At 58.2% G+C, this 12,371-nt stretch overlaps 4 protein-coding genes across 4 annotated transcripts; all 4 read right to left on the minus strand.

The window, feature by feature from the left end:
* Positions 1–246: 246 nt before the first annotated feature.
* ACO1O0_006460 (uncharacterized protein) lies at positions 247–1,722 on the minus strand (the record flags this gene model as incomplete). Its single annotated transcript, XM_083195851.1, has 3 exons — positions 247–1,254; positions 1,335–1,546; positions 1,599–1,722. The coding sequence occupies 3 exons, from the start codon at positions 1,720–1,722 to the stop codon at positions 247–249; spliced, it is 1,344 nt and encodes a 447-aa protein (XP_083048867.1).
* Positions 1,723–3,355: 1,633 nt separating this feature from the next.
* Positions 3,356–5,287, minus strand: ACO1O0_006461 (uncharacterized protein; the record flags this gene model as incomplete). Its single annotated transcript, XM_083195852.1, has 1 exon — positions 3,356–5,287. One exon carries the CDS (start codon positions 5,285–5,287, stop codon positions 3,356–3,358), a length of 1,932 nt encoding a protein of 643 aa, XP_083048868.1.
* A 2,829-nt stretch (positions 5,288–8,116) lies between these two features.
* Positions 8,117–9,274, minus strand: ACO1O0_006462 (uncharacterized protein; the record flags this gene model as incomplete). The annotated part of the gene is made up of 2 exons (XM_083195853.1): positions 8,117–8,743; positions 8,813–9,274. 2 exons carry the CDS (start codon positions 9,272–9,274, stop codon positions 8,117–8,119), a joined length of 1,089 nt encoding a protein of 362 aa, XP_083048869.1.
* Positions 9,275–9,859: 585 nt separating this feature from the next.
* RRG9 (mitochondrial ribosome assembly protein RRG9) lies at positions 9,860–10,849 on the minus strand (the record flags this gene model as incomplete). Its single annotated transcript, XM_083195854.1, has 1 exon — positions 9,860–10,849. The coding sequence occupies one exon, from the start codon at positions 10,847–10,849 to the stop codon at positions 9,860–9,862; it is 990 nt and encodes a 329-aa protein (XP_083048870.1).
* Positions 10,850–12,371: the final 1,522 nt, after the last annotated feature.

The following is a 12,371-nucleotide window of genomic DNA, read 5'->3' on the forward strand; positions in this document are numbered from 1 at the left end:
CCGGTATCGATACAGCTATCAGACGACACCCAAGTACCAACTTAGTATTACTAGTACTCCCAAGCCACTTACTACTACTACACTGGCATCAGATATCTGGTCTTATCTGATCATAGTATCCCCATCTCACCATTCCCGCCGTCAACAAAGTTCATGCCTAAGTAGGTAGGCGGCCCCAAACTTGCTCAAGGTGCTACTAGCGATTGAGTACCCGGCTTCCAGGCTCCAGCCCCCAGCAGCCACCCCTCAGAGCCAAACACCTTGAGCTACAACCTGAATCAGAACCGCAAAGCACAGGGCCAGCAGCATGATTCCATAGCGTTCCTGACCAGAGTAGTCATCTCCACCGTCTTTATTACCTGTATCATCACGATTATGACCTCCTGGAACTCCTCTAGTCGGCATCACCGTCTCAGCAACGTCGTCCTCAACCACTGTACTAGTAGTAGCAGCAGCAGCAAGCCGGGAGGGCGCTGTCATGGTCTCATCCAGGGCCGGCAGCCTCACATCGCCATCGACCTGCCACCAGCCTCCCTCCGTCGACGTCGGACAGGCACGCGTCGACACGTGGCCCTCCGGGTCGTATTCGCCCCTGCTGACGCCCGTCGGCCGCGCATCCGCCCACCTCGTCTTGAGGTTGCCAAAGTCCGGGCTGACGGGCGTCGGCGTGCCCCTGCGCGTCCAGTTGTCAAACACGGACTCGTCGCTGCGGCCCGGGTCCCCCACGGGCGGGCCGTACGACACGATGCCGTAGCCGTTCTGCTCCTGGATCCACTCGTACACGATGGCGCCGCTCCAGTCGCTCGCCATGTCCTCGCCAAAGACGGCCTCCTGGTCCCCCCACAGCCGCGGGCCGGGGACGTTGCACCCCGTTTCGGTAAGGAAGATGGGCACGGGGAAGTCCTTGGCGTGCTCCTGCAGCTGGCGGTATGATGACTGCTCGTAGGTGCTGGGGTCGCACCACGAGTACGAGTTGAGCCCGAAGAAGTCGACCGTCTCGGACGAGTTGCCCCCGCACGTCAGGTAGTCCTGGAGCATGGGCCGCAGCTCCTTGATGTCGGCGGCTGAGTAGCCGATGGGGATCTTGCGGTAGCCCTTGCTGTCGCGGTACGCCTTCATGTCGCGCACCGCGGCCTTGATGAAGGGTGCGCCCGTCGAGTCTTCCTTTTTGGCAATGTTTTCGTTTCCGACGAAGAAGGCGAGCACGTTGCCGTACTTTTCAAAGGCGTCCATGACCTGGGCAAATCTGTCGTGCTGTCGTGTGCTCCAACACTGGTTTGACTGCGGAATGTCAGTCGATGCCGAGAAAGGGGCAGTTATATTAGAGCGCTCACAGGGGTAATGTAGGTGTCAAACGTATCGAGGTCGATGAGGAGATAGATTCCAGCGTCCGCAAAAGTTTCCATGCAACCATCGTGGTCCGCATCGGCATCGACATGATAGACGCGCAGAGCATTAGCCCCGAGCTCCTTCATCAGCTTGACATCGCGCCGGCACTGCTCCGTATCGACGAGGGGATCATCGGGTCGGAGCTGGTAAGAAACACCTATTCGGACCATCAGTGAAGTCTTTTGTCCCGAAATTTTGATTCAGTTTACCTTTGATGAAGAATTGGGAGCCGTCCTTGTTGAAAAACTTGTTTCCCGCCACTTCGATAGGATCAACGGCTGCCCCTCGAGTAACGAGGGAGCATAGAAGCGCCCCGAGAGCAAGCCGAGTCATCCTTGGCAGTTTTGAGACGGTTTTTGACAAACGAGTGTCTGAGGGAAACAACGAAGGGTATCTTTTGATGACTTCAAAGTTCAATTTCATGTCCTAGGAGCGATGTCTCTCGCCCTGACAACGACGATGGACTACTAAGTGAGTGATTGGCAAGACAGAGACAACTGAACGGTGTCTGATGCACACTTGACGAAAACCAGATGGACAATCAAACTCAGAAACGAATGAACCAACAGTGACTCGGGGTCTGCGTCGGTCAAACAATATGGAGCGCGCAATGCTTGCCTCCGGTGATCAAACATGAGGCTGGTCGCACAGCATCACCATCTCACAGGATCGCCGCCAATGCCCAAATAATTGTCTGCTACTCCATCTCGTGCTACAGACGTTATGCCAGATTCCGGTTACACTTGCGGAAGCCAATGGCCTACCGCCCATCGTGGGATGGTAGTGTAAGTGCCGGCCTGGGGCCATCAAAGACGTAGGCGCAGCCAGCATACATAGCCAGCGTTAGCTTCAGCATTCAATACCTTCACGGAGTCCCTATAGCATGGCATTATACACTAGTACTAGTAGTATCTCCTAGTTAGCAACACCTATTTTCTCTACGAGTCCAAAATACCACCCGATCTGCCTCGTCCCGATCCCGCTACTGCAAGCCTCCCGCCGCCTCGGGAGCGAGTGACAAGTGACGTGTTGATCGAGGTCGTTCCGGAATGTAGGACGAGGCATGCCAGCAACAAATATACATCCCGAGTGAAGGGCTCATGTTTTGTTGATGCCACCCCCGCCGGTCGTTGTGGCTGCCCCTGTCCCAAGCTGCTCCATATAACCTCGTCCAAGTATATCACAGCCAGGGGAGCAGAACAACAGAAGCATACTCCGTAACTGACCAGAAATAATCATATAGTATGCACATACCCAATTGTGCACAAGTTGCCCCTCTCAAGTCAAGGCTTCCTCCTCGCACGCACAGACACTCCCTCCGGCACGCCATAACCCCGACCCATGACACAACAACAATCCTCCTTGTTTGGTCCAGCTCGACCCGAGCCAACCGGTCCACCTATCCCGTCAGACATCAGAGCAATATATTCATATGCAGAAGACTGGCGCAGGATTTCCATGTGTCATAAAAAAAAGTTTCCCTCAGGTCCATTCCCATTACGCAATTGTCCCCGACTCATTGGCGCCTCAGGTCATACAGGCAAACGATATAAGGAAGTGCCGGGGCGATATGCCCATACCTGGTATTCCACCCTTAGGCTTGGGTATATATATAGGTAGTCAGTTGCCGCCCTCCAATAACCCAAATGTCAGCATTTGAAAAGCTTTCGTTCCTCATTCCTCGTGTCACGCCCCCGTTGATGATTTGGATAATAATAAAAAAGTTCACAAAACCCCGGAACAGATCCAAGGTGGTATAGCATGCCAAAAACTTCGCCGGCTAAAGAATCCCACAGACAGACATGGCCGAAAAGTATCCAACAAAATCCCCGACGTGGCTAACAACCCCCCTTGCCCACGCCCCAACACACCATGCTCCCTCGTCAGCCGCCGTGGGCACTCGGTGTCTAAGAAGATAACAACAGGAAGTCCCCCCTTCGCTCGCACACGCCCACGCAAACGCACATCATGGCGCCCCAGCGTAGAGCGATGGTTGCGTGCTAGGCGGGCCCATGTAAGACGGATTACGCACCCACCCGTTGGGCGAGCGGATGGGCTGGGGCGCCGCCGCCGCCGACGACGACGACGACCCTCGCGTCGCCACGTACGCCGTGTCGGCGTCGCGCTCGCTGCTCCCCGTGGTGGTGCTGCCGCTGTTGCGGCTGTTCCGGCTGTTGCGGCTGTCCTGGGAGTAGCCGCTGCTGCTGGTGGTGCGGCGGTGCAGCAGGGGCGGCGTAGGGGGCATGTCGGGGTCGGCAAGGTTGTAGGACTGGGTCGTCGCGTACATGGCCGGGTGCTGCATGGCGTTGTTGTAGGGCTGTGGGGGGTGATAGTCGTGGATGCGCATCTGGGCGAGGTTCTGCGACAGGTGGTGATCGACGGCGGCGTAGCGGTTCACGCAGTGCGGTTCGAGGATGCCGCACTTGTCCCTGAGGATCTGGTACATGCGGCGCTGAACCTCGGCGGCCGGCGGGCGCTCGAACGGGCTGGCGGCCAGCATCTCAGTCACGACGTGGAGCATCGGGGTGAAGCCGCGGAAGACGTTGCCGCCGTCCACTCTGCCCCCGTCCGTCTCCGACACCTTCCTTGCGGCGTCCTTGGCCAGGCTGGACATCCACTCCTCGACCTGGCCCAGGTTCTTGTGAAACGACGTGTCCAGGACGGCGCCGCCCCTCCCGCCCTTCTTGAGCTTGGCGGAGCGGAAGCTTGCGAACTTGCTGGCCGAGCGCTTCAGCAGGAACGACAGCAGCTCCAGTATGATGCAGCCGAGGGAGAATATGTCGGCCAGCTGGGAGGGATTCGGGACGGGGGAGGCGGGGTTCTGGCCTCCTGGGCTGCCGTATGCCTGGGCTGCGGCGAAGCCATTGTTCTCGGGGGATGCCGACAGCGAGGCGAGCACGGCTTTCCGGGTGGGCGGGCTGCCCGGGCCAGTCGGGCGAAACCACTGCTCAGGGGCGGCATAGTCGTACCACTCGCGGTCGAATGACGACTTGTCGGCGCGGGCGGACGCCGCGTTGGGGCTCAGCCTGGTGGGGTCGACGAAAAAGATGCTGTTCTGGCTGGTGAAGAGGATGGCAGAAGGTTTGATGTAGCAGTGGGATCGGTTCTTGCTGTGCAGGAAGCACATGGTGTCGACGAGGCAGAGTATCCAGTCCATGACGAGTTCCCTGCGCTCCTTCTTAGGCAGAGACTTGAAGGACGACGGCGGCGTGGCCAGGAACGACTTGAGGTTGAAGTCGCTGACGGGGGTGAGGAGGATGAATCCGTGGCCCTGGTGAGTATACGACGCCCAGTACGAGACCATGTGGTCGTTCTGCACGTTCTTGATGGCGTTTACCATCTCCAAGAACTGTTGGGGAGGGAGAGAGCCGGATGAGTTGCCGAGGGGGTACCTCCGGCGGGTGAATGTCCTGTTGGGGATGTTGGGAAGGCGGATCTTGTCGACATGGTTGCTCTTGGAGGGCAGAGGAGGCCCACGGTCGACGACATCGAGGGGGACCTGGTCCGAATCGTTGTACGTACGGTGCTCCCCGCGGTCGATGGTCTTGACGAGGTACTGGAACTGGCGCCCGTGGAATTTGCGGTCGACACGGTCGTCCCTCGCAGCCGTCAACTGCAGGCGCTCCACATCGTCGAGGGATAGGGGCAGCTCGGCGTCGTCCCAGCCGGCGTCGATGATGGCGAATATCCGGTCCGGGAGGCCAATGTCGACGAGGATGAGGAATATGCGCTTGGCCCCTTCCTGGATGCTCTCCCAGTAGGTCCTCTCGGTCAGGTCCTCGGAGGTGAAGGCGACGGGGCGGTCCAGCCGCAGGGCCTCTTCAGGGGAGAGGTGCTTGACGACAAACTGGCGGGTGACAGTAGCGTCTATGCGATGCGAAACCCACCATGGTCCCATGACTACCGGCTCAAGTTGGACGCATCTCCCGCTCACGCGTTGCTGTGATATTCCGCCGGTGGGGGAGGCGAGTAGTGAAGGGTTTCCGAGGCAGAGGTCGTGAAAAATTCCTACGCAGTCTGGTCTCACTCACACGGCGTGAGGCGAGGTCATGCCAGAACTCTTATTAAAGTACCTTGAAGTGAAGGTTGGAGGGCACGGGTGAAGCTCAGTGGTCCGGGTGCGGCAGGGACAGACAGACTCGGGGAGGAAGATGAATCTCAGAGGGATTCCGATGATGGAGAAGAGAAGAGGAGCAACAGGCTCTTCATGACGCAGAAGACGTATACGTACAAGGAGAGTAGACGGCAAGAGGATGATGGGAGCAATCGAGGATTGGACGCCTAGCCATGATCTTATCTGGGAAATTTCGAGCTCGGCGGCGGGCTCGAACGGCGTGGAGGGGTCATTGATTGGCAGGGGGGCAGCACAACGGGCGCTGACGAGGTGCTAAGCCGGCTACCGGCCAGCGGACGTCGCAGCCACAAGCCTCTAAGGGTGCGCTGACTGTGCTGGACTGCACTGGAACTGCACTGAAAGTCACACTAAGAACCACCCGTGGACACTGAGAGCCACACTGGGAGTCACAGTCACACTGGAGACGCCAACCCCTCAGTGCCCACCCCTCAGTGCCCACCTGTAGGCTGACCGTCTGCAGCCGTACTATCCCACCGTCACATCCCCAGACCGTCGGGTCCGAGCCGGGCCCTGGCCTTGATCGGTGGGATGCGCCCGCAGGGGAAGACGGCCTGGCAGGTCTGCCTGCCCGTACTCTGGGGATCCCTGCACTTGGAACAGGAGCCTCCAGGTGCTGATACTGGTAAGTAGGCACGACGTAGGCCATCGCAATTGGCACTGCAACGCATACATACATGCACATGCTGTAGGTGCCATGCAGTGGACGTGGGATGCTCGGCCGCCATCGAACACGGACGGTGTCGTCGGGGCTGCGTCGCCTGCGGGCGCCAGAGGTGGGGTTTCGTCATGGCTTGCCAGCTTGGTGAAGCCACCATGAGAAGTTCCACACACGCATTGCCTGGCCTGGAGAGGCAGCAAGCGGCTTGGGCCGGCTAGACGGATATAAGTGATATGCTGCTAGTAGTAGTGGTGGTGGTGCCTCTCTCTCCCTACGCCAGAACGGCCGCTGGGACATCAGGCCCAAAAGTTCCGACGTCTGAGTTCTGACTGCTGACCGCCGGGCGCCCGCATACCGAACGCTTCGATGAATCGGCGACCCAGGGACCTGCACCCCAAATGCCTAGCTTGTGCTGCTACTAGTACTATATGTATTACTGTTGCTGCAGCATGGCTGGTCCTGCAGCACCTCCACTGCCACCTGGCGGCTACAGCAGCTTACATGGATACTATGGCCGGGTAGCAGCCGCTAGCCCAACCACTGGATATACATCCCCCTTTGGTCGTCGCCCAATCCTGATGCTGCCTGCCATCAGCACGCATTAGGCGCGTCCAATGTACGTATCCAGAGACATCGCTGAGCTTAAAACGACAACTTGCCAGGGCCGTCACCCAGCATCCTCACGATGGGAGCTGCCAGTCCGAGCATCCCATTTCCCCCCGCGCCCACGGCACGAATTTTACTATGCAGGGAATTCTAGCACCCCACCCATAGACGCGGTGCGAGACGCCGCGAGAAGTGGCAGGGGGACCACGAGATGCTTCTCGGGACGGTGCAGAACGGCCGTTGACGGTCATCGAGCGCCCGCACAGCTGCACGGCGCCCACGGTCCAGCGCCCAGGGCGCGACATTAGATCCAACGGCCTGTCATATTGACTCGGCCGACAGCCGCCAACAACCTCGTTTTTCCTGCCTTCGCTTGCAAGCAAAACGATACCAATACGGCTCATGATTGATTCGGTTACACGGCCCAGGCTTACTGGTCTTCCACGGTGAGCATGTCAACTTCCAGCTTGTCAATTTGCAAGAAAGGGTCCGGGTTGAAGGCCCCCCCCCCCCCCCAAAAACCCCCCGCGTGCCAGCCCCTACAGGGAGCAGATACACCCCTGGAGATGCTTCCGAGCCCCGCTTCCAAGGTTCTTCCCGGATCCCCACCATCGGCCGTTTCCACGGCTTGCTCTCCTACCTCTATGAGTTGACATACATTTGCTTGCTAAGCTGCAATTCTAGGCCTTGCGAGTTCCCGCCTTGCCACTTTGCCGGTCTCTCGGGTTCTCGGACTCTGGCATACGAGCCGTACCTCAACTAGTTTCGCACCAATAATAGTACTACTGTCGGTTCATACGTAGGTAGGTAGGTAGTAGGAAGATCCTCCCACGTTAATACCTACCCTAGGCATGCTTCAGATTGAGACGACAGAAACTAGGAGTTGATCTGGCATCCATGAGTTTGCTTTATTTTACAATGCTGACTTCCAGGGGAACTTTTGGTCACAGACTGTGATTAAATCAGTGTGTTCGAACTTCTATCTAGAGAAGTCGTGTGCCGTCAACTTGTACGGGTCTTGCTTGTGGATTGTTAACATCCACCTGCATGATTGTAAACCTGTTTCATACCAATTTGTTATGTCGAGGCTATCAAGACAGATATCGTGGGTAACTCATCAGATTCATCTCTAGTTTCGAGCGCTTGAATTATTATCGGCGGTATACTCACGCCTGGCCTTGGTGACCTCTACCACCCCCGTTGATATCTTGTCTAGTCACTCCAACAACGCATCTCCAGAGCCCAGTTGGCAATACCGGCACCTCAGGGTCCAGCGTAGCTGCTCCGCTCTATCTATTAGGTATACCACAGAGAGGCGCCAGCACCGTCTATGTCTCGACATGCTTCTCGTCCCTCCCCCCATCCCTCGTCCCGTCCCGCCCCCGAAACGTCCTCATCCCCCTATCCACACCGGCCAGCTTGCGCGCAACGACCTGCACACCAGCCGGCAGCACATTGTACCAGTCCACCCACCGCGCGTACAGCGGCATGCCCAGCATCCCGCCGCCGCCGCCGTCAATGGCCGCCACCACCTCCTTGACCACGTCCACCGGCTCCACCAGCGGCGCCACGAAGCTGCTGGGCGTGCGCACCCCCCGGAACAGCGGCGTCGTCAGCTGGCCCGGCGTCACCAGCACCGTCCGGATGGCCCCCCCGGCGTCGCCCGCGCCCCGCAGCTCCGCCGCCAGCGACTTGTGCAGTGCCGTGATGCCCGCCTTGGCTGCCGCGTAGTCGCTGAGCTGTGCTGCCCCGAGGTGCCCGATGACGGACGAGACGTTGACGATGGTGCCGCCGCGGCCGCCCCGGATCATGGCTGGGAGAAAGGTCTTGATGCAGTAGAAGGGCGCCATCAGGTTGGTCCGCAGGCTCTTGTCCAGTTCATCCATGGACATGTCCAGTAGGGACTTGCCAGTGACAATGGCGGCATTGTTGACAAGTATGGTGGGTGTGCCGAGCTGTAGTCCATATTAGCATTGGTGAATTGCCCTCCACAGGCCCTCGTGGGGACGCTGGGACAAACTCACGTCTCTCTCAATCTCCTTGGCGACCCTGGCAAGCTGCTCCTTGTCGCCAACATCGCACCTGTAGTAGGTCACGCCCCTCGCCTCGCCATCCTCCATCTCGGCCACATCCAGCACCGCCACCGACGCTCCCCTCATGCCATACACCTCGGCCAGCAGCAGGCCCACGCCCCCGGCACCGCCCGTCACGACAATGACCTCCTCGCCCAGATCGACCTCGCGCGGCAGGCCGTAGGCGACGCGGCGGTTGACGGCGGCGGCGACCCAGGCCAGCGACACGAGACCCGCCCAGGCGAAGGCGGCCACCATGGGCGGGGCCTCCCACTTGACCGTCCGGGCGCGCAGGCATAGTGGGATCAGCCAGCTAATGAAGGGGTGCAGGAGCGTCACGTTGAGGACCTTGAGGATGAGGTCGACCGAGAGAGGCGCGAACCACGGGTCGTCCCTGTCTCTTGGACTGGGCATGATGGCGTGAGGTGAGCTGAGATGAGGTGGCTCACAGTCAGGGCAGGTATGTTTCTGGACACTACTATTATGGACATGTGGAGTTTTTGAGAATCAAATATTGTAGGACTAGGAGAGGAGAGCGGAGAAAGTATTCAGCTTCAGATGGATTTCAGACTTGGCATGTGTTGTGAGTCGTGGCTGCTGATGCTCGGCGGCTAGAAGCTCCAAACAAATCCTTGACGTTATAGACCCCTGTCAACTGTAACGGCGCCCCGAGACTGTGGGCCTCCTGTTACAACGCTCCCCCCAAGTCTCAAGCCATTGCTGGGTCTCAGATGTGTGCCAGCCGTCTCATTAATACTAGTCTATTATCCGTACATAGTATGGATAGCGATTCGCGAAAGCAACGGACGTCTTGCTCTCTTCGATTTCGACTTGTCACCGGCATCACTAATAGACATCGGCACCCGTCTTAGCCCTCTGTCAATATCCCGAATGATGTATAAATTAAGTAGTATGCTAGAGTTGTGTTGTATGCCGTATGTGATCCCATGCAATGCCCTGTGTACAGTAGTATGTACATCGATAGTACAGTGTGTAGTTCTACAAGACCTTGGTGCCGCCGCCCCGGCCCCCCAGGGTCGCCCGGTACTTCTCGCGCTCCTCCTCCTCCCACTCGCGCTGCTTCTCGATGGCGTACTTCCTGCGCACGTGGTACTCGGGCTCGCGGTTGATGCCCTCCTCGCGCCACTTCTTGGGCGGCTTGACGCCTAGCGCGGCCTTGCGCTCCCACACGCTGCGCCCGCGACGGTGCCAGCGCTCCTGCCGGTCCTCTTCCTCCTCGGTGGACGGCTGCCACTTGCTCTTGAGGATGCGCCGGATGTGCTCTGGCGACACCTCAAACTTCTGCGACAGCGTCGCGCTGTTGTACACGTCCGGGAACTGCGCGTTGAGCGCCCGGATCCCCACCAGCGCGTCCGGCGACAGGCGCTTCCGCGGCATCCACCGGTGCGGGAACTTCTTCTGCAGAATCTCCTTGTAAGCCCGCCAGTCTTCCTTCTTCTTAGGCAGTTCGCCGTCGTCGTGGGTTCTGTGGGCATCGTCTCTGGCTGGCTTGTCTTGTCCGCTCTTCCAATTTTTCTTCTCGAAGGGCCTCGAGTCGGTTCGGTCTCGCGACGATTTCCAACTCGGAGACCCGGACTGTCCTCGAGTGTGGTCGGATTTGTTACCATACCCACGGAAGTGTGACCCATCTCCTTTGCTCCATGACTTTGACTTGTTGAAGCTTCCTCTCCGTGGTCCGGCTGGGAACGTTCCGTCGCCTCCGTCACTTGGGCTGGGTGCCGCATCGCTTGGGGCACTTGTCGAATCTATAGACAATCCCTCGGGGGCATCGCCCCGGGGAGAAGCGGGCGGTGCTACTGCATCTTGCTGATTCAACTGCCTCGACCGGTGGAGTGGTCTGGCTTGTCGTGCCGCGACCAGGTGCTGTGAGGCTGCCCAGAAGGTCGGGGACGGTGCTTCGAGGCGGTGGACCTGGGCGAGGCCTCTGATAAAGGCCCTCACGGGAGCCAGGCGACAGGAGCAACTCATTTGTCTAGGGCCAGACCGGCCAAGAAGTGATGGTCGGGGAATCGGGATGTCAACGGCGGTTTGCTTGGGGAAAAATCGGCGCCCCTACCAGAATCCTCCAGGGCACTTGGCGTCCTCGCGCCACAAGGGGGAGCCACAGTGGCGGGGCGTATCCGTATCCGTCTTCGTGCCCGTGCTCGTTTTTTTCGTTCACGGCAGTGGAGAAACGTAGATCCGCTGCCAGTGTCCCACTCTTATCCTCCTGACTCCTGACACTTGACTGCCGACCCCCTGACAATTCCCCACACAACTCACCCCAGATTTCGCCAAAAACAGACCCAACGACATCACCAGACATACCTATTACCTTACCCTCGGCTGCGTTGTGGGAGGGCGACTCCTCTTTCGAATCCCCCTCATTGTGGTGTCATCGACCAGTCTGCCCGGCGCGGACCCCCTCAGTATCGATCCCTTCTTTTTTTAACATGTGCGCCATCCGCCATTCCCGTCCCCCCCCCGGCAGCTGAAATCACGGAGACTCGGAGAGACTTGTGCTTGTTATGTCCGTCCCCGACGTCCCGTTCAGTTGTACCACGCAACATCAACGACGACAAGAGAGTCGATGACACGTCCAGCTTCGCAGTTACATAGCCATCCCCAGATGGGTCATGGGCATGTCTCATTCGCGTCTGCTCGGTGCTCGACGGAGAGGCTTCCTTTGGGTAAACATGTCTCGATGTTGCCAAGATGGAACCAGCTCATGAAAGAGCAAGAGAACGTCATTGATTTTTTTGCTAAGACTTTGTGATATTCTTGCTGGCACTGCCTCGTACAATTTTGAGGCCGTCACATCCGGATGCTGGGGAGTATGATCCTCCAGAAGCGCGAGTGCGCTTAGGAGTTGCAATTATTCTGGTAGAACCTGGTTCTAGCTCCTTGGATACCATGGCGAACTGGTTGATCGATTTGCCCTGGATTGCCTACGTCGTGGACTGGGGGTGACTGGTTCGGAGCGCCAAGTCGACCGAGGACCCTCGGCTTCGCTGCCTGACGCCGTTGCACTCTAACTTAGATTAGTGAACTACCAGGCTACACCTCATTTTTCGCATCGCTCGAGCCGCCCGACTAGCAGACAGATGCATTGCCTATCAAACTATGAGGTCCGTCTAGTTATGTGGTCCTCCGTGGCGAGTTGGTGGTGGGTTGGTGGGATCCTGACGAGGTGGTTTCCGCCTGCAGTAGCCTTTGGGCGATACAATCCTGAAAGGGAAACCAGATCGCCGGGCTTATGCCTCGCCCTCGCAGCACCACTGCGAACCGTGGCCCTCAAACTCGGGTTCAGGCGTCATCTCTAGTCAGTCTTTCATGATCCGAGGCCGGTCTTTCGTCCCGTTGTATACTACATTAATATGTTTCAAGTTGCCAACTGGTCTCTGGGCTTGTCAGACTCATCTTTATATATATGACAAGTACTCTTGTACTGCTTTTCTGTCTTATTCCCAAGTGAAGCGACCGCGAGTTCTCTAGTTCACTTGCAGTTTGT

Source organism: Amphichorda felina (genome assembly GCF_050947745.1).
Source record: "Amphichorda felina strain 45539 chromosome Unknown scaffold_6, whole genome shotgun sequence".
Lineage (NCBI taxonomy): Eukaryota > Fungi > Ascomycota > Sordariomycetes > Hypocreales > Bionectriaceae > Amphichorda > Amphichorda felina.